The 23,104-nt window shown below is 42.7% G+C and overlaps 1 protein-coding gene across 1 annotated transcript; it reads right to left on the bottom strand.

The window, feature by feature from the left end:
• Positions 1–625: 625 nt before the first annotated feature.
• arrdc1a (arrestin domain containing 1a) lies at positions 626–15,749 on the bottom strand. The gene is made up of 8 exons (XM_079162027.1): positions 15,602–15,749; positions 12,250–12,360; positions 11,727–11,777; positions 8,128–8,282; positions 6,087–6,269; positions 5,768–5,944; positions 3,545–4,067; positions 626–1,756 (listed from the first exon to the last, which is right to left on the bottom strand). The coding sequence occupies exons 1-8, from the start codon at positions 15,717–15,719 to the stop codon at positions 1,719–1,721; spliced, it is 1,356 nt and encodes a 451-aa protein (XP_079018153.1). The 5' UTR covers positions 15,720–15,749; the 3' UTR covers positions 626–1,718.
• Between the last annotated feature and the right edge of the window lie 7,355 nt (positions 15,750–23,104).

Here is a 23,104-nt window from a genome sequence, read left to right as displayed (position 1 = left end):
TATATTCTATTGTACATTTAAATATGTTTCTATTTCTTGCACTGTGTTGATTGTTTGTTGTTGTTTAATGTTATTGTCTAATGTTATTGTCTGTTATGTCTAATGTTGTTGTGTAATGTTAGAGTAATGTTATTGTCTGATGTTATGGTCTAATGTTGTCTGTTATTTCTAATGTTATTAGACTCACATCTGGCGAGGTTGGCGATAGGTAGCATCCTGCAGCAAATATGTCTTTTTGATGGATTTTCCTTTTGAGTAATAGTTGATGATGCTAGATGCGCCCCCCCCTCCCCCCTCTCCCCCTCTCCCCCTGTTGGTCAGAGATGTGGATTATATCACGGTTGCAGGCAGACACTGCGTTATCTCGAACTATGCCCAACCTTTATAAACTCAGATGTTTAGGCTAGGACTAGCATGGCCATTTTTTAACACATTCTGGGCAAAACACAACCACTATTATTGCAAACAAGTAGGTTAACATACAGATATGCTACTAATATGCACAGTTTTAATTGGTTAAGTTACATCCCTTTAAAAACACAAGTGTCAACTTAAACGGTATCAGAAGGCAGAATTGTGTGTTAATAAAACAACCTCTTAAATATGACACACTGGTTGACACAAGTGATTTGAACAGATTTATTGCATTCCAGATAGCAGTGGGAAAAAACACTCAAAACAATAATAAATAATTAAAATGTTGTCTTTCTGCATGTTTGATGGATTGAACTTGATCAAGACATTTTAAAAACATTAAAATACATGATGCAAATGACATCAAGAATTGCCAAAAGAAAAGCTCAAATCAGAGTGATGTAGCACTTTTGTTGACTATTAAAAGAAAGCAGACAAGAGGGAATGTCTGGTATATACAGAGCCAACATACATTCAGCAGAAGAAGAATACACGAGCATCATTCTGTCTTTACCACACAGTTCACGGACATGAAGCTAACAAAGGATCAAACCATGGCAGAAATCTTCAGAGGCTAAACTGGATCATACATTATATCCTTACAAAAATATATATGTCGCAATATCTGGATTGTTCATTATCACCATAACATTAAAACCTCCGGATCAAAGCTACATCAAAAAGCTCTTTCCAAAACAAACCATTTAATCCAGTTTTTAATATTCAAACTCAAAATAAATGAATATGCCGGAAGAATAGATGATTTCACCTGTTTCCAGAAAGCAATACGGCTTCTGAAAAATATATATAAAGACTTCAGACGACATCGGTTTGTCTTACACAAGTTTTCATACATGAAACGTTCAAACTTGACATCACAGATGCCATCTAAGTGATTACTAAATAACCCACAGCTAAAAACATGAGTCCTGTTGCTGTACAAAGAACTGAATGAAATGAAAAATTATATTCAGCATATTCCCCTTGTATTTCCTTTCACTCACAATAGACAGACAGTTGATTGGCTGCGGCAGGTTTAAGGAGAGAACAACGCCTGTAGATCAGTGAAGGAATTGTTCACTGAGCAGCAGAGGTCCAGGTCAATATGCTGATTCTCTTACATTTAGAAAAGCTTGAGACTTACACCTAAACTAACCTCATCATACCAGGTTACATTAACATTCATGTATTGCAATAGTTTTGTCAAAGTAAGTTACAACCTCTTAAAATGGCAGGACAGCGTTGTGTTGGATGTCAGAGTGACGCGGCGTCGTCCTGATGGGTTTGCTGCTTCTTCATCCACTTCATGTGTTGCTGGTCTCATCATAAGGAGGAGGAGCCTCTGTAACAGACAGTCATCAGCCGGTTATTACACAAACACTGTTACATCTTCCACATGTGATGTAATCAAGAAGTACACCAGGTGAGCCTCATGAGTGGCCCCTTCTGTGACTGTGACCCACGATGTTATGTTCTTTAAGGACCTGCCGCTGTGCTTTACTATCCGCTCTTTAGCTGATGGTCATTTGTGGAATGTTTTTAGGAGAACATTAACTGGAAATAGAAAGATGAAATGTTTTTCTTTCCCCCCCAAAAAATAAACTGGCAATTTTGAGTAATATTAATGTTAGTCTGAGAATAGATTTTAATATTGTTTTATTGGTCTACGAATCACTAAATGGTCTCGACCTCGTCTACTTGTCTGACATGGTTTTAAGATGTGTACCCACTAGATCCCTCAGGTCCTCTGGTAGTTGCCTCTTAGTTGTTCCTAGGGTCTGGTCTAAGACCCACAGCAAGGCCCTTTTAAGCCACTATGGCCCCAGCCTGTAGAAGGACCTGCTGGAGGACCTGAGGGGAGCAGAGAGAAAACTGAAAAACACCCTTTTAGTTTGGCTTTTATCTAGCGACTAGTTATATTACACTTTTATTTACTCATTTAAATGTCCATATTTATTTAAATGTTTTACTCATCATGTTCAGCACTTGATGTTTGACTTGTGCTATATAAATAAAGTTTGATTGAAGCCTAAACAACCTTCATCAATCTGTTAGGGCAACCTGCATGTAGCCCGAGAGGCCCGGAGCAAACAATTCCTCATATATCAGCATTTTGGTGAAAGCTTTACTCGTCTTATCTGGACTGCCATCCCCAGTGAAAAATGACACTGTTGAACACAGTTAAAGTAAAGTCAGAGTGCCCGATGAAGCCCATTGTATACTGAACTGGTTATTGACTTATATTGTGGGAAATATAGGAAATAGTGTTTTCGGAGCTTAACCCATTTTAGAGACTATATGGTCTTAAGACTATAAGGCTTCAGTATAGTCTACCGCAGCTGTGAGAATGAAATGGATTCAACTTTGACTTTATTCCACTCGTCATTTTACAGTACACATATGCAATTTGACCTCTGCACTTTACCCATCCTAAGCATATTAGATCCAACCGCCAATCTTACCGGACTACACCCCCTACCGCATGAGCCACGGCCCCTGCATTCATATACTGTAGTGCTTTTATCCAAAGCACTCGATATCATTGAATCTATAACAGCAAAGCTGCCACACATTCCTTAGAACTGCAGTTATGGACAAAGAAACAAAGGCTCTCTGGAGTTACACTCGGCCACTTTATCAGGTAAGCCAAAGAATCTAATGGAATCCAATACGACCGTACTTAAATGCTACCGTTACATTATGTTGACAGGTGTATTGTTTTTGTCAACCCCATTGACTGGACATTGTAAGCTTGGTAGAGGTTGAGTTCATGGCAGCGCTGGTGTAGTGGATAGTATGGACAGTCCAGGTTTAGAGAGTCTGGCCTGGGATAGAATGATCTGTAAACACGTCACTCTGTGGTCCGTATTACTTGTCATTTTACCGTGAACGTAGAGCTTGTACTAGTTGAATCTTGTAGGAACAATGACACACTTTTTTCAAATAACTTAATTTGTTTTTTTATGTTTTCTTTTACACAGCTGAACTCAAGCCGTTAATCCCAGTAGCACCATGTGCCTTAAAGATGATGAGTAAGTGTTAAAATCCAGCGTTGTTCTTACTTACAAACAACCTTATCCAGCCTACACTGAGCAGCCTGGACGGTGCAGAGTGACAGCTGCCAACTGACCTTGTGGATAAGCAGAGGTGCTGTAGTCGGGAGGCAGGATGAGTGGTGTTGGCATCGAGCTAGCACCGTTCTCAGTGGGGTACGGTGCTGTGGCTCCTGGCGCCCCACTGGGTGCAGGGACGGGCCCGTTGTGCTGCTGGTTCTGGGGGAAAAAGAGGCCGGGAGCATAGCTAAACGCATTGGGTGACACCAGCTGAGACTGGCGCTTGTTGGGGAAGCCGTCGTTCTGTTGAGTCCCGCCCTCTGCTCCCTGGTGGCTCTCAGCTGGAGGAGCGCTGGGGGAATTATGGGAGGACATCCTGGAGCGAGGGTTGGGACGAGGAGCAGGCTTTGGGGCGTGGCGAGGGGGCAGAGTGGGTGAGGCGGTGTTGGTGCTACAGGTAGAGGCAGATGCTGGTGCATCTTCAGCTGCAGCAGAGGAGGGCGGAGCTGCTTTTTTGGACGGGTGCAGTTTTTTATCGAGTGAGACGTTCCCGATGTGGATGGGTAATGTCAACAGGACGTCTGGAGACTTGAGACTGACCTGATTAATGAGAGGATAAGAGAATGTTAGATTTCCTGGAGGAATACAGAATGTGTACCCAGAACATACTCTTCTGTTTGATCTCGTTCTTTAGAAACCAAAACTCAAAATGCACAAAAATACAGTATGTACTGTATATGTTTCAGAGCAGCTCTAAATATCTACAATAGATCACCCTGGACCAGTTTCACAGAGTTCGTGAAAACTAATGTTCCCTTTGTTTATTGTACGTTCATCACCAAAAAAGCAATATGAACATTTCACAGAGTTGCAACAGACATCTAACAAGTATTTCATTGACTCGTCCTATATTCTAGAGATAGAATGTCAAACTTAAGCCCGTCTCAGACATGGAATCATTGCTGGCGTCTTTGATCAGTTTTCTTTTTCTGATTCAGACATGATTGTTTCAAAGAGAACCACAATTGTTGCATGATATTTGAAGAAGGTTGTTTTCTGTTCATTAGCCATTGAAGCCGTATCTAATGACCCGCTCATGGAAATTAATCCTCAAATACACGTACAACAAATACAAATTACTTGCACAAATGTATTACTTTTTTTAATTAGGAGAAAACAAGAAGTGAAGTCAATGGGTCTCGGTATAGATAATCTTGTGCTTCGGTGGCCTTGACATTCATTGAAATGTAACGCATTCACTTCAGACTTGCACCATGTTGGAAGTATTACAGAAATAATATAGGCCTGGCATAGTCCGATCTCCATTGTGACTATAAAAAAAAAGGGTTGACTAAGTTATGTGGTGAACAAGTTAAAAACAAGTGGGACAGGCCGACATGCTCACATAATCAATTTAAAAGGATTTGGTGGTCCATGTTGCAGCATTCTGAAGGCTGGTTTCGGTCTAGATCTGTCCTAATATCATCGACTACTGTTAGTAAGGCTGTCTCTGTGCTGTGAGGAGTCCTGAAACCTGGTTTCAACATTTCAAATTTAGTGTTTAAGTCCTATGCTAATTAAAAAACAGTTTCTCTCAAATGTTGCTTAAAAATGGGAGATTTGAAATCCGTCTAAATTGCTGGGTGTTAAATGTCCAAGTCTCCTTTCTCTCACAGCAGTTTAGAACCTGGAAGCTCGACACTGTGGTTCATTGTAAGGTGTACTAAACGTCCGTGTGGGATTGTGAGTGTTGGTGTTTATAAAATATGCTTGCCGTGAAGTTCGAATTGCCTCGTTGTAGTTAACAAAATGTCAATGTTGATGGATTACTAATGTCGTTTTTCGCCATCAGTCCCTTTTTAGTTTCGTTGTTTGACCATTTTTTCAGTAGTTCTTTTGTTTTTCCATGTGGCAATGATAGATGTCCCTCAACAGTTGTATTTAAATGACCTACTGTTTGTCTAACAGTCAAAAACCTGCAACACGTTCTCATCCCAACTCGTCCCATTTTGACGATTTGTCCGATTTCTTTACCTCAATTTCTAACGCATTGGGCAGCCCAGCACACGGTTACAGTGAACTACATTCACTCTGTCACTAAACTCCCGGAGTATTTTCTCTGAATGTCTAATAATGACACAAATGGGTTCACATTGTAGTTATTTGAAAGCCAGGTGTGTCTCATGACAAAGTGTCATTCTGTGACGCCCTGGGAATGAGAACAGGCTGAAATATGATAACCGGGACCACTTCTCAAGGAAATAGTGCTGAAAGTGTAACAGAGGATGAACATATCTTACTTTGACATAATATTCAATCTTTATAAGCTCACAGCCAGCCAGGGAGGACTGAGGAAGAGGAGGAACGATGATCTGCTCCTTCCACTCCAACTCCTTGCCAGCCTTCACCACGCCCCCCTCCACCTCTGATATAGTCCTCACATCATGGATGGGCCTCTTCATCTCATAGGTAACTCTCTGAAAGCACAGGTGGACATGGTGACCAGGGACACAGGGATTTGGATTACTACTATTTGCAGGTAGTTCTTTGATACAGTATATTTGGGTCCATGAACATGACCTTCTCCTCGCAGGGTTGAGCCAGAACAGACGTGTTTACCTGCATGAGGCTGGCTGCCATGGTGCCTGTGGTCTTCCCAGACTGGTTGTGGATGTTGACCAACACCTGGATGATCTGGCCCGGTGTGTAACCCTTCATGTTGGACTGGGCCTTCAGGACCACTGTGCCCGTTTTCACCAGCATGTAGGTGAACTGCTGCTCCACTTCAGAGGAACGGGTTCCCTGCACGGAGAAGAGCAGCGAAACACCGCCGAGCCTTTTAACAAGACTGACATCGATACACGTTTGCTAAAGGAACATTCACATTCGCTTAGTCGTTTTATTTGCTCGTTATATTACGAGGTGGATGACAAGATAGATAGAGATCAGTCTCATGTGTGTGCTAAGTACAGCGCTGGAGTCAAGACATGGTTATCATAGCTTAGAAGAAAAACTAGAAGCAGGAGAAAAACTTTCATTTTGATGTTATTTTGCAACGATGTTCGTGTCAATGGGATGATTTCTGAATCACTCTGACAGTAGCAGCTGTGCAAGCAGTGGAGAAAGGTGCGTTTGACAGTGCACACTTTATCCTTCACCAGTTTAAATAACGACATTCTTAGGCAGCACATCTCAACAGCTGGAGCTAAATAATATAATGGCACACGTTACTTGCCAAAGGGCCAGAATGAAGCTTTCTACAAGCTGCCGTTTGTACTCAAAGCACAAACATTACTGAACTGTGTGTTTCTATAGTTCAACAAGTATACACACCAGGAGTCACGACTCCTCTTCAAACTAAACTACCAGTTGAACAAGCTGATCAGCATAATAGTTGTGAAAAATAAAAGGAAGTATGTCAAATCAACAGTGTTCTTTCATTTTGCCAACAAACAGTCCACAATTAAACCTTTGTTCCAAATATTCAAAATTGACGACAGACGGATTGAAAACTAGATTCAGATTGTATAAAATGACAAAACCATATATATTATATTATACTATATAATAACATATCAAGACACGCCTGATGATTTTGTTATTAATTGATGAATACTCATTTTAAAACCATTTATTATTTTGTGTATATCTACTGACTAGTAACTGTTGCTCTGTTTAATATGTATTCACTTTGATAAAAGAGTGAATAAAGACTGATTTAGGACTCGGAAAAGAGAATCTAGGACTTGACATGAGACTTGTCGGTTGGTCTTGACTTGGGAGTTGAGTCAGGAGTTTCTTTGCCATGTTGGGTACCATTGTATCCGTCCAGAAAACTAAATCTCACAAACATCATCAGCCCCCAGTATTCATACGGGAAGCTATTTATCAGCTGAGTCATCGTAAGTATTTAACACTTTGGTGGCCTGAGAGATAAAATAAATATTCAGCGTTTGGTAATCTAGTCTGTGTCCACAGCGTGGAAGCCAAAACTGTAGAATTGCTTGAGACTAAGAATTGCTCTCTTATGGTGAATGGGGTTTTACTGGCCACTTCAACTCTATGTTAGAATCTGTTCTGGTCATTTGGTGATTACCTAATTAGGCAATAATGCAGAAGCTGAAGACAGACTATGATGGAGCTGTAGAAGAGCATCATGAGTTCACATGACACATTGAGATAAATTAGAAATGTGTGATATTAATATTGCCTCGACTACACACCCTAAACCAAGTGAGCATCCGGAGGAAGTGCAGCTGTCGCTGGGCTTTTTTTTTACAAATTTCTACTGAGTTGTCAATGAATGTCGGTGTATTATCAACACACAGATCTGTCAGATGTGCGTCTGTCCCAGTAACACACTGGGATCTGTCCACCGGAAAACCTCAAATCTACCCCAACATTGTCAGGGCTCATCAAATGTATCCGACAACCCAGACTCCAGGCAGAGGCCCACAGAAGCTCTGGCTGATAAACTAGAAATAGTTCCAACCCAAAAACTATCCCTAAAACCATGAAATGTCGTTTTACATTCCTCTCGACGTAGGGATTAAATGAACAAGAAGAAACAATGTCGGTGGCGTCTTGTTGAACTCTGAAGACCGAGATCAGTCTAAGCAGTCACAGCTTGACCACAGACACACATCGAAGCACGTCTCACCCATATGTCTGGCACTTCATTCAGGTTGAGGAGGCGCAGGAGGTAGAAAGCTTTCTCCGTGTTGTAGTCCTTGGAAAATCGCGGTGTTTCAATAAACGCTCTCACTCTGTAAATGATCCGACCATAGTTGCCTTCAAAAGATGTTGGAGCAGATTCTGTGGGAAAGAAGTCAAATAAGTATTAGTGGTGTCACATGTTGTCCAGTGCACATCAGTATCTCAGAGACTTGGCATGTTTTGTATATTTGCAAGGTTTTTTCTGCCTCTTTCACAGCCGAGAATTATGGAAGCAGCGCTTTGTTAATCAGAAGCATTTTGGGTGCAAACTCAGGAGGCACACATTCTCAACACACAGCATGCAGACGAGGGCAGTCTCTTTACATTTGAAAGTCCTATTGAGATGTTTGAATGACGCTTTTAATGTCTTCATATTTTATGACGATTACCCTAAAAAAATATTGGAAATATGTCTTATTGTGGTTATATAAATGTAATTTGTGGAGCTGTTCGATTGCTTGTAAACCGCCCTGTTAATACAGGTGTGTGTGTGAGGTCACACACACACACACACACACACACACACACACACACACACACACACACACACACACACACACACACACACACACTTCAGATTTGAGACAGATCAAGATTCACAACGGTGGAATAACCGGTTGGGTTGCTTTTGAGTTTCTGTTGCGTTACTAACGAGGCTTTACCCGGAAAAATGAACTCCAGCAGGTGAGTGGCAAACAAAGTCTAAACACACATAATTAACCATGACTACAATGTGTAGACAGGAAGTGAGGGACACGGTGTAGTGTTGTGCAAGAATCATGATGTTCACCAATGATCAGGATGTGACAAAAAAGCCACAAAATTAATACAAAATAATACAATTCTGAAATGGTTTATGATAAGAAACTCAAAGTGGACGGATTTGTGGATACATTTGTATTTATGGAAGTTACTTAGACTTCACAAGGTATAAATCTTATTACCAAAAGACACAGAAATGCTTTCTAAGGATCCCTTTTAACTATGTCATTAACCAATTATGAGGAAATAATACATTTGCCGGTTAACTCGTTTTCAGTAAACTGTTTCACCACAATCAAGATGATCTCCCTGTTGTTTAAGAGTCAAAGGTGTGCTTGTGTCGACAGGGAGTGCTCTCACAGATTGCAGTGGAATAAATAAGTGGAACAAACTGTTGCTGACGTCACACTGTAGGCATCAGGTGACAGGTCGTGGTGGTTGATGGAAATCTTGAGGAGAAACGTTGGCATAAGGGAAACACCCCTTACCTCATTTATTCAAATGCTACTTCAGATCATTTTTAATAATTGATCCTACTTTGTGTCTCTAAAATAGTAAAGGTCAAGTCTTTAGGAAGTGCTTCCATAAAGCACTTCCTAAAGCGGTTTCTTTCCCTATTTATAGCAGCTTTATAACCTCCCTCGTCACACAAGGTATATTATTAGGGGACATTTTTATTTGTTTACAGGGAATGAAAACTCTCTATTTTCACATGGGACTCTGGTATCCTGTCAGACAGCCAGGTCTCTGTAAAACACAGTAGGTTGCTGCTCTGTGGGAATTGGCAATCGTATCTCAAGTAGGCTGAAAACTCATCCACCTTATTAGCCAAGGAGCGGACAAAATCCCCATTATAGTGGAGTGTAGCACAGGTTTGTACCCCTGCCGACTGTTCCTGACCTGGACCCCAGCTCTACGGCCTCTCTTTCTGGTCCTGGGCTCGGTATTCGACAAATCAAAGTCAAGATCCCGTGCGCCTGATGTAGGAGGCCGCAGCTGAAGAAGCTCTTGCCGACTATAGGTGATGAAAAGTGGGCCTGGATCGCTCCCGAAGTGTTTGAGCGGCTCTCCAAACAATGCCACAAAGCCACGGAAGGCAAAAGTGCGATTGTTAAGTACAGTCCTGTTCTCGTCGTCAGAGTTTGATCACGCTGATGATCATGAATCAGAAGGCATCGAAGACAATAAAAACACATGAGAACTATAACCACAGACGCACAGGTGGCAGAGTCGTCGGCAACCTCTATGTTACTCTCCTCCAATCACAAGCATGCATTTGCCCACTGAAAATCTGCATAAGCCAAACCGGCCAATCAGAACATGTCTACGTGATCACATGCGGACTCCACAGTATATAAGTCAGCACACCCCTCTGCTTAACTCTAGATTTTTCTCTTCAGTGAAAGACAATTTGCCCACTGACTGCTCATCTCTGCCAATGGAGTCATCGCCAAAACCTTATCAGTGCCCGTCATGTCCCGGCCTCATTGCTAGGACAGATCTTCATGTCTGCTTCGGGTGCCTTAGCATAGACCACACACAGAGTGTTCAGCAGCCACCAACCTGCCAAGTCTGAAGAGCGTTCGCCCAAGATTCGACGCCAGAAGCAGAAGGATCATTTCAGATGCTGTACTGTGATGAGAGTGAGCCAGAGCCCGAGATCCTCACCCCAACCACAACGCTTGGCCACTGCCTCTGGTCATCCCTGCCAAGACATCGGCTTCGTCTGCAGATAATGACGACGACAATGTGCCATCAGTATCCGCAACATCAGCATCCCAGTATCTCAAGTCCACCGCCAACATCTCTCCATGGGGACATCCTGCTAGTGATGAAAACTAAGGCGGGACGTCCCACAGCTAGTTGCTCGTCCTCTAACACAGTTTTACGAGTAGCGGCAATGCAACTGCGTGTTAACTGAACGGATGGATTGAGACTGGTTTAATTTCTCCTGTTCTACAGCCTTCATCCTTCGCTTATCTGGCCGAAATCCAGGACCTGTTACAGAAGAAAGCTGTGTCTTTCGTCCCCATTCACGACAGAAAGAGAGGGTTTTACCAGTGTAGGATGGCTGCATCCTGAACTGGTATTGTCCGCAAGACATTCGGTTTGTTTACCATCAACCATGAAGGTACTGGAATTGGTTTAGTCGGCCAATTGCTTGCTGCTTGCAAGGCTACCCTCAAGATCAAATCCCTATTTTGTACCCAAGAACATGAGGAGTCCTTTGAGGCTGAAGGTTATACAGCTGGATGCTTTTCGTCTTCCGTCCCATGTGGGGGACAGGGAGGGAGGGAGGGAAGTTAAATCTGCTTTTCCCAGTTTGTGCATTAGCATGTTATGTTGATCGTCCGGCCCCCATCAGCCACGCTGAACAGCGGTTTGTGTACTTCAGGGATGCATCCGAAGAACACCCAGAGGGATGGCTTTGTCAAAAGTGTCTTTGGGCAAGACACTTGACCCCAAAATGCTCCCGTAGGCTGTGCCTGCGGTGTATGAATGTTAGTTAGTCCTGATGGGCAATATTTTACACAACCCCAGTGAATGATGGAATAAGAGCCCCATCCTCACGGCTGCTGAACCACAAGAGAAGTAGAGTAAATATCAACATGCCTGGACATGTCTCTCACACACACACACACACACACACACACACACACACACACACACACACACACACACACACACACACACACACACACACACACACACACACACACACACACACAAAGGAAAGAATGTGCAGAGACAAGTGTTCATCCCATCACTCCACGCTCCTACCTGGTATGAGAAACTTGAAGGGAAAAGTGTGTTCTCCCTGTTTCAGGGTTCCTGTGCGAGACAAAGAGAGCACAGATAGATCCGTCAGCTGCAGCAGTAACAATCACCCTGCTGTTTCCCACCTCCGGGCTGCATGCAGTACACACAGTGGGAAATGGGAACCTTCCCTACTACAGTACAGTCCTCACACTTCAAATATTTTTCCCACACTTTAACTTTTTAACCTTTACATTGTGGAAAATAAAACTATTGTTTCGTTGACATAAAATGTGTCTAAAATCTTATGAGTAGATAGTTTGTTCACCCTCTGTATTGTGACATTTCCGGTGATAAACCAACTCATGAGCAAATATTTAAGGCCAACTGAGCGATTCTAATCTGTGACTGGACACTTGCCTCTATATGAACAGTTATCATGTGGTAAACTGCACTTATGGAATACTAATAGCAGGACGGATCAAACTTCTTGGATGAATAGATGGATCAGTTTTGTAGCAAGCATTTCAATTGTTCGGCAACGTACCTTTATCTGCAACAGAGATGGTACTGTTGAAGTACTGTTCCTCCACGGTCCATGCGGTGTCATTTTCCTTACTGGTGATGCCACAGAAACCGTTGCAGTTCACTTTGATGGCTGCAAACAAGAAGACACAGATGTTTTATGTTGGCCACAAAGCCATTTTTCTAAGCAGCTGTGTTACACCAAAGCCCAGAGCAAGAGGGAGGGAAGAGAAGAGATGCCCACTAGTACTATGAAACCTAGCGCTCTTACAGAAATGTAACAGAAAGTACAGGAGTAACTAAGACAGTACAGTACTGACAGGTGAGCTTGGTCTCTCCTTTAATGAAGTTGGCAAAGTTAAAGCGTAACACAGCTGTTTGTGGAAAGTCTTTTTCGAGGCTATATAGAATGTTAAACTGTTGGCTAAACATGAAACCGTCGTGGGCGACAATGTTCTGTTTAAAGACAGAAATACACTTCCAGTCCCAGAGACCATTGCATTATAAAGCTTCCAATCGTCTTTGAGCTCAAAGTGGGTTGCAGCCCCACTAGTGCTGGTCTTAGGGGAGAAGGGAGAACTTATTGCATAAATCCAGCAAATTGACTTAATTCACCTTTGGATTTTGGATCAGTTTTAGTCCTGATTGCAGCAACAAAACACTGCAATGTGATCATGACTCAATACATGACTCAATACATGACAATCATGACTATGCATGACTCTGCATAGTCTTTTAAATATGGCCAACATGTGTACGTTACTTTGATCCACTATGCATTTCAATGTTCTTTTTATCTATTATATATATATCTATATTATAAGAAGAGCGTTGGGCCTCTATAGTGCCTACAGTGCCGTCTCTGCCATACAGGCAAAATAATTACCACAATGACACCTTTCATGAAGTTTACCGTGACGATATTTTGTGTAATACACATACAAGAATATAAAATACTTGATAAGTATCGCACACAACGGGTTGTGATCAGGCGCTGTTTCACACTCTGGCTCCACATGCATCTCTTTAGGTAACCATTCGGCCCTCGTGCCGTCTTCAAGATCAACACTTTTTTCTTGTTTTCATGGACTAACAAAAAGCCAACATTAATTTCCTTTTGGTTTTCACCTGGATGCAGGGATTTACTCCAATTTGAACACAAGAGATCCAACACTGATGTTGGCTTTGGGTTGAGCTCAGGGCTCTGTGAAGGCAAGTCAAGGTCCCCCCACCAGACAGAAAGCCCTTTCCATTTGTGCATGGTGTTTAAAAACAGAAACTATTGCTATACGGTACAATAAGATCGATACAGTACAGTACATATATGCAATATATTGCAATACTCTGTTTTCTTTTTTTACTGAAAATGTAAAAAATAGAGCTGAAAATACAACTTGCTGTATATTATAGTGTAATAGGTACATCACACATCGATAACGCAGCAGACAAATTCAATCAAACCTACTTCAAAAAAGGTATTTGCATTGCACTAGTCACTCAGCAGAGAACGCACTGAACCAAAAATGTATATGTAATGTAAATAAAGTGCATATTGTATTATCATTTTTACTAACATGCCTTTGCCACGACATCATTTGAAAATAAAATACATCCTGAATTATGTTCTTGTTGTGTCCCTGACCAATCTTAACTTACATGTAGATGCAATTTAAAGGACATTTTAAATCTGTTTAAAACAGGATTTAATATATATTAAATCCTGTTTTAAACAGATTTAAAATGTCCTTTAAATTGCATCTACATGTATATATATATATATATATATATATATATATATATATATATATATATATATATATATATATCACCACACGTGGATACTAGTCATGAAAGTATCGATACACCATTGTCGGTGTGATAGTAAGCTATATCGATATCTTTGCACAGCCCTAATTAGAAAGGTAACTCTATTAAGTCTAAACACAATATTAAAACGAATGCTGAAACAGTCTAGGAACCTCATCATATCCATTGTATCTGAAATGAACCGCGATGACTTAAACATATTTGATTTGTAATGCAATGTCAATATTTGCCCAGTAATGTCTCGGGGCCCAACCCAACTGATAATCCATCAGTGATTCAAACTCGTGTTTGCTGAGCGAGTTTGTTTCATCTGTGACGCGACAGTCGGACCAGCTCTACCTGAAGAGGAATGTAACCAGTCAAACAGAAACTCTCAAAACACATAACAGCTGCTCTCAGCAAGCCAACGAAGAACAGAGAGAGAGACAGAAACACTCGAGAATGATCTCGAGGAGAAAGAGTCACTTCATAATTAGGGCAAAACGGGCTCCAGCACATGTTAAACAAGACTCGGTGGAAGCCTAGTAAATGGCTGGACCATGTATGGAGTGCCATAGATTTGAAATGAGCAGTCAATGAGTGGAACCACCTTCAGGACAGAAAACATTGTCTGTTCAAGTACGTGAACGCAAATGAAGACACCTGAGCCAGCTGGCACAAACAGTGCATCACACTAAAGAAAAGCACAAACCTTAAGATGCTGGACTGCCCACTAACAGACCACGTACGCATCGAGGAACAGCACCAGCAAAGAGCTGCAGTAGACTCATGTAGAACATCACGTCACAGAAAGGAATATACAGTAGATCCCTCCATTTTCAGAACTGAGGAGAGTTTACATTTGATATTAAATTTGATAATTTTTTAGACGTTTTTAAGTAAATATATAATCGTCAAATTATTTCCCCAAAATGTTTTCATTTCTGACAGAATGTGTATTTGATTATTTATTTTTTACTTTAAGATTAAGTGCTTTGTTTTGGGCTGAGAAACGTCTAAAATAACCATTTAAAAACACATTGGATTATGTGAAAGATAGAATGTCCACTAAGACACGACATCTTAGATGAAAGCTTTATGTTTTGTATGGTTTTCATGTTGGGATTTGTTTTCTAACAGACTAATAGTTTATTGAATGCCTCTCGCATTTAAAAAATAGAAATCTATTTTTGATGTGTGGTCAAATGTTTGTGTGGGAGTGGGACCCGTGATTCACAGTCTCTAGTATTATGAGAGGGAGAAATACCCAGACGGTCTCATTGCAGCCCAGCAGCAGTGTACGGGACTATCACGCGGACGTTATGGTGGAGTAAAGAGCACATAAAGAGCACACTTCCCCCCCATCACTGCAGATACGGACTACCACACACGTTCATTTCAACACCAATGTGACTTTCAAACAGGGTAGGCTATTTCCACAATGAGGCCGAAGTTACACCCCATTGTGGCTCAAAACATGTACTTCCTTGTTTAGCGACGGCCGCGTTTTCCCAACCAGGTGCGCAAATGTGTACATAACAGCAATGTTAGCGGACTCTCTCTCTCACCTTTACACTGCAGCAGCTGGCCCAGTTTGAATGTCACGGTTCCACTGATGGACTCGCCCGGAGTGTACACCACTTTCTTTTTGTCAAACGTGATCTCAAACTCCTGAACTTTCCCCATGTTTTCCCCCACGATCACAGCAGCAAGTGACTGGAAGATCACCTGAGCAGCACAAACAACCTGCGCACTGAGCACTCTGTGACCCCGCCCTGTCACTGGACGTCACGGACGTGTCCGAGATGAGAACGATAATCGGGCGTTGGTGATTAATTAAGGTCATCAGTATTGTTGTGAAGAGACATGACGTTTGTTTAGAACAAATACAAATGGAATAATAAGCCTTTGACTTACATGACAAATCAGTTGGCAAATGTCACAATCTTTAACATTTTAATAATTGCACATATATATATATACATACATCCTTTTGACAAACCACCCCGGAAAATGAAGAGCATCTGAAACGAGTCTCTGGTGCACGCGGGCAGACAGCTGTCGGGACCATGGATGGTATATGAGAATTTTCAATTCAATTCAATTGTATAGCCTATTATCATGAATCACAAATTTGAAAGGAAAAATATATTGCTATTACTACGAATAATAACAGTGGATATAATAAAATAAAATCAGGAATAGTAATAGAAATGTGTCTAATACTAATACTAATGATAGTACTAGTGGGTGTCAGGCAGCAGGCACAACCACAGTCCAGGTAGAACCACGATCCATGAAACCTGTGAGGAGAGAAAGCACAAAAACTGAAGCAAAGTTAGTAATGAGCATTAATGGGACATAAATATATACAGAGGGAGAGGAAGAGGAGGAGAGAGGAGTTCTGTGTATTCCTGAGAAGTGCCCTCATCTGGATTTATAGCAGCATAACTAGTAACTAGCATAACCAGAGGCCCCTTGATACAATATGATCTTATTATGATTAAAAACATTTTGCGATATATCTGAAATAACATATATTGTGATTTATTACCTTTCTTCAACTGCAAAATGTGCCGTATACTAACACCTGCTCTCTCTAATAAGATAACGTTTTCACTCGGTTCATCTCACTTCAGTCATTTTATGGCAGCAAAACAGTTTTGTCAGTCAAGCACACAGTCATACAAACGTTGAACTCAGCACCCTCTAGTGCACCAAAAAAATGATTGTTACCAAAATGTTTAATTTGTATTTGCAATTGGGAATGATGCAATATGAAATTTTGATATCACGATTATTGTCAGAGGAAACATCACTGTTTCATGGTATTCACGATGATGGCCTATAGCCAACAAATTAAATTGATTAGGAAATAAAGGATCATAAATATATCAAAGAGGAAAAGTCTTAAGCCTTAAATGTGGTGAGTGTGTCTGCCCCCCGGACTGAAAGTGGAAGCTGGTTCCACAGAAGAGGAGCTTGATAACTGAAGGCTCTGGCTTACGTTTTGACATTTGGTGTCACAGTTCAGCTCCACACCCTCCTTACTTGTCAGCCACTCCCTCCTCATCAGTCCAACTCCCTTCACCTGTTTACTCACTTGTCTCATATCATTAATCAAGCCACGATATAGACTCCTGCCTCCCAGACACACATTGCCAGATTGTTCTTCGCTTTTCCATGCCAGACTCTCCAGCACTCTCTCACGGACTGATCTCCTGTTACCAACCCTGCCTGCCCCTGTTCTACCCATCTCGCCTGACTCCCGGTAAACCCACCAGCCTTCTGTTCCGGACTCTGATTAACTCTGCCTGTTGTATCTGCAAGTTTGTAATAAAAGCCAACGATCCTTGGAATCTTGTGTGGTGCATTTGGGTCCAACCGGTTACATTGCTATCTGGCCAGTCATGGACCCAGTACAGACCCCTGCACCTTGGAGCCGTTTCGAGAGGATCGAGGGGCCTCTCCAGGAGCATGAGGCGCTGATGACCCACATCGCCGCTGAGACACGTCAGTCAGCAGCAGCCCAGGAGCAGGCTTTGGCTGCGTTAGCCGCTCAGGTCCAACAGCAGCCCTGACCCAGCATGCAGTCTCAGCTCCTCCTCCTGTCCCTCTGACGCCTGCTCCAGCACACAAGCCCCCATGTGGGAACCCCAGAGCGCTATGCTGGAGAACCTGAGGGCTGCCACCCATTCGTCACAAACTGCTCCATCTTGTTTTCCCTGCAGCCCTACACGTTTACCTCGGAGGAGGCTAAGCTAGTCTTCACCATCAACCACCTGACAGGCAGGGCACGACTGTGGGGCACCGCTGAATAGGAGAGGCGCACGCCTATGACATTGGTAACCGAGAGCTGCTAGCTGTTAAACTGGCCCTTGAAGAGTGGCGCCACTGGCTTGAGGGGACCAGTCTGCCCTTTTTGGTATGGACTGATCACAATAACCTCAAGTGCATTCAGTCCGCCAAAAGATTGAACTCTCGGCAAGCCAGATGGTCCCTGTTTTTTACCCGATTCAACTTTTCCCTCTGTTACCGGCCCGGTACCCGCAACGTCAAGCCTGACGCCCTCTCCCGCCAGTTTGTGGATAAGGGGGATTCCACTCCTGGCAATGACAATATCCTTTCTGCCCCCGTCTTGGTTGCTTCGATCACCTGGGAGGTAGAGGAGAGAGTCAAGGCCGCCCTTGAGGACCAGCCCGGTCCTAACTCCTGACCACCTGTTTGTCCCTCAGACCCTGAGGTCCGATGTCCTCCAGTGAGCCCATAGCTCCAGACTCACTTGCCACCCCGGGAGCCAGCAGACCAGGGATACTCTGCAGCAGAGGTTCTGGTGGGCTACTCTGGAGACACCCGGGAGTTCGTCAACGTCTGTACTGTCTGCAACGAGCACAAGCATCCCACCAGGCACCCGCTGGTTTCCTGCAACCTCTGCCTGTGCCCCATCGGCCCTGGTCCCACATCTCCTTGGACTTTGTTTGGTCTACCACTGTCCAACAAAGATACCACCGTCCTGACAATGGTATATCGGTTCAGCAAGATGGCCCACTTTGTGCCCTTGCCTATGCTCCCCTCGGCCAAAGAGACTGCTGAGCTGGTCCTGCTCCATGGTCTCCCCACTGACGTGGTCTCTGACCGGGGAGGGTGGCTCTGTGAGAAATCACTTTCTTTGATTTCTCCAGTGCATTCAACACCATCCAACCACTGCAGCTGCGGGTGGTGGGGGTTAACGCGTCCACCGTCTCCTGGATCACTGACTACCTCACAAGCAGACCACAGGTTGTCCGACTGGGCCGTTTGCTGTCTGATATGGTAGTCAGTGGTACTGTCTCCCTTCCTGTTCACCTTGTACACCACTGACTTCCAGGACAACTCGTGGTCATGCCATCTGCAGAAGTTCTCTGATGACTCTGCAGTGGTCGGGTGTTTAAGGGACGGACGGGAGGAGGAGTACAGGGCAGTAGTGGAGGACTTTGTGGAGTGGGCTGGTAGAAATCACCTGCTGCTGAACGTGGCCAAGACCAGAGAGATGGTGGTCGACTTCAGGAGGAAGACGACTGCTCCACAACCGCAGATAGTTCTGGGAGAAGTTGTGGACATGGTGGAGTACAAGTTCCTGGGTGTCTAATCGACAACAGACTGAACTGGAAGGCCAACATCAACACTGTGTACAAGAAGAGGATGAGTCCCGGAGACACCAACAGACTTAATAAACTGATTAAGAAGGCCGGCTCCATCATTGGCTGCAAACAAGACTATCTGGACAAGGTGGTGGAGAGGAGGAACCTGAAGAAACTATTCTCCATATTGGATAACCCGGACCACCCTCTCCACCATCTACAGGAGAACATTCCTGCGATAACACTTTATAACGAATCACCTCTGAACAGATCATCCTTCACATAACTACACACCACTACACTGTTGTTGTTAGCTGTTGGTTGATCTTTACACTACTGTTTAGTATTAAATTAACTAACTAGGTAAACTATTCTATTTCATTGTCTATACCAGGGGTGTCAAACTCATTGTTGATCTGGGGCCGCATCGGCATCATGGTTGCCCCCAAAGGGCCGGTTGTCGGCGGGGGGGGGGGGGGTGCTGCTGCTCCGTCGGCGGCGGCGGCGGGGTGGGGGGCTGCTGTGCTGCCACATGCGCTGGTGGACGTGTGTGCGCGCGGATCGGGGAGGTGCTCCGCCGTGCGCGATTTAAAACTTGCTGGCAGATTCGCGGGCCGGATCTGGCCCGCCACGTCATTTTATGTGGACCGCGAATCTGCCAGCAAAAAAAAACTATACTGTGCATTTTTTTATTTTCTTTATATATTTTATGTTTTACTCTGTTGCAGGGGTATTACATTACATTTCCAAAAGGTCCAGATTAAGAAAATCTCGTGCAAAGGTCCGGAACATTACAATAATATCTAACTTGCACTATGTAGTGCTATATATATATATATATATATATATGTGTGTGTGTGTATATATTCAAGAAGCCTAGTAGTAGTAACGTCTCTGCAGTGGTGGGCCGTCAGGGCCTGCAAGGCCTTCTCTGCTGGCCTAAACAGAATCACAAAGTTAGAGCTATTTTTTCCATTATCTTATTTTCTCATTGCACAGCTACTGTGTTCCTCAGTTGCTCTGCTTCAGTGCAGCTTGTTTTAAGTAGAGCTTTTATCCAATCAGATTTCACCTCTGTGTCTCTAGGTAAGAAGAGAGGCCCCAGGCCTGCAGACTCACCAGTGAATCCATGTGCAGTTTAAGTGAATGGGGACGATATTGTTGATTGGCATAGTGTTCAACCAATCAGATCTTTAGTTTGACATGTTGGGCGTATTCTTTGATGCGCCAGAGCGGCTTGCTGGTCTACAGCTACGTCAGCATTAACACACAGCTCAATTTTCAGGTGCAGCTCTGCAGTGAGGTGCAGTGTGTGCTGTGATTGGTCAGTGGGCGAGCACGTGACTATTGTGAAACAAAACCTACGGTAGCCATCAGAGGCTTAGTCGGAGTAGTAAGAGTTCAAATTGAAAGATATGGAAGAAATTATGCATTTTTTAGCATTTTGCTTGGTGTAGATTTATTTTTTTACCTAGCTTTGTTTTTTTAACACTCAATGGCTGAAGGAGGATAAATGGATTTGTGAGTTGAGATTTAACCGTGGGATTAAACTTTTTGTCAACAAAGAAAGGAGGATGGAGTTTGTCTTTAAGTGAACAGCATTTTGTAAGTCATCTGCGTTTGTTCTTTTACATCTAATATCTGAATGGCCCTCGAGTGTGTAGCAGAATGCGTGTTCCGCTGCAGGTCTGCTGGATTGATGTGTCATACTTTGTTGCTTTGTTGTCATATGAGTATATGTGACTGGTTCTTGTGAGTTTGTTCTTGTCATTGTGTTAATTATATAGATTTGGACCATATGCATTGTCCCATAATTACGAAGCATACCGTCATGCACGGGGTTAGGGTCCGGACAATTGAATCTGTTTGGGCTATTTTCTTCAACAAAGCAAGAATGATGGTCTGGAGAAATGGGGACTATGTATAAAAGGTATAAAATGCACGGCCCACCACTGGAGTTGTTACCCTGTTTATGAGCTCATCTCTGGTGAAAGAGCTCAGGGTATCACAGCAGAAAACTGAATTTACAATAAAAACAACACAAAACAATGCACTCCAACACACCGAGGCAGCCATTGGCGGCGCCATCCTTAATCTTTAGCTTCTGTTCTCACTTCACTTTTTCTTCAGGGAGTGCAGTTAGTTCCACTGTGGGCACCATGGTAATGTGGCACTGACACCTTGACTGATTTGCAATGATGGGCGGGACATGCCTAAGCCCTTTACCTTGGCAATGCTATGAAAGAGTTAAACAACATGGTAGAACTGGATTTTGTGTCTACTTTAATAAAGCTAATTTGATCAAAACTGCCATACAAGCAAAGTAAAAAGTGGAGAACCACTGCATATGAGCTTCTGGAACAAAACTAAAATTGGGCCAGATTCTCAGATTTATTGAGAAACAAGCCTGTGTTCTGCAAAATCCACTCTTCAGTGACATTCAGGATTCTATGTCCAATAGAGCCACCCCAGAAAGTAATATGGCAACAGACTCCAAACAACAAACTAAACTAAGAGAGAAAAGTAGTAGCTTTACGATGGCAATTGAAATAAGCAACCATAAAACTTTAGATCAAGCAAGGACTCAACAGCCAATGTGTCTAATGGTAATTATTGCATTTGCAATACGGGCAAACATTCATACAATTAATCCACTTTAGTTGTCTGACTAGTGGACACATGAGGAAAAATTATAAAAGAAGGATGACATGCCAATACTGTCAAGGAATGCACCCTTGCATACTTATTATTGATAAACCCGCAAAGAATAAACCAAATGATAAAATGACCAATCAGACAATAAGATCTGTCAGTGGAAAAAGAGAAGGATATCAGGGCTGGAAAAAAATGCAAGCTGTCAATAGTACCAGTACAAATAAAAGCTTACAAAGGCAGCAAAACAATACTAACCTGTGCTATGGTTCTCCTGCAAACAATGAGTCCAAAGAAACCAGTGAGTACTTTTAAAATAACTGGACTACAACTGGGTGATTTGGATGGCAATAACTATATTGATCTCCAAAAAACATACATTCAAATAAAGATACCAATGACAAAGGGAAACATTTTCTCTCAAAATGACCTCAGCGAGTGGAGCCCTGGCAAATCATAAGTAGCCATGGCAATGGTCCCTACCCTGTCAGAACCCGCTTAGGATGGGTGGTAAATGGACCACTCAACCCATCTTCAGCTGTGGTTAAATGTGGAAGGCCAGTGGCATAAGTAAACCACAATTTCATTGATTAACTGGAAAACCTTCTTGTAAACCAGTACCATCACGATTTCCCAGAAAGAGACCATGAAGGAAAACCACAAATGTCAGCTGAAGAACGGGAATTCATGCAGCTGGTATAAAGTGCGGCTTTACTGAAAGATAGTTCAATTGAATTCAATTTCTTTTTGTATAGCCCAAAATTACAAATTAGCCTCAGAGGGCTTTAAAATCTTTACACATACGACATCCTCTGACCCAGAACCCTCACATCGGAACAGGAAGAACTCTCCCAAAAAACCCTCAACAGGAGAAAAGAGGAAGAGACCTTAGAGAGCAACAGAGGAGGATCCTCTATCAGGATGGACAGAAGTGTGATAGATGTCATGTGTACAGAATGACGTTTTAATAAAAGATGCAAACTCTTTAGCACTAAAGAACATCAGAAACTGTTTTCTGCAGACGAATGTAGTCTAAAGTAGGAGAGCAAAAATCTTCAATAGGACTGTGTGATGCCAGATTTGTCAGTTTTCACTTCAGTTGGCGTGGACTATTTTGGACCTTTTTGAAATAAAGCAAGGTGGACCAATTCTAAGAAAGGTCAAATTTCCACATGCCTTACTAACCCAAAATCCATCGTTAGGTGGCAAGTAGTTTGGACACTAACTCCTGCATCAATGCAATACGCAGATTTCTATGTCGTAGAGGTACTGTAAAAACCATCAGATCTGATCAAGATA

This window comes from Pholis gunnellus, assembly GCF_910591455.1.
Source record: "Pholis gunnellus genome assembly, chromosome: 6".
NCBI classification, from domain to species: domain Eukaryota; kingdom Metazoa; phylum Chordata; class Actinopteri; order Perciformes; family Pholidae; genus Pholis; species Pholis gunnellus.
Note: the sequence above shows the minus strand (reverse complement) of the source record. Positions and strands in the feature narration are given on the sequence as shown.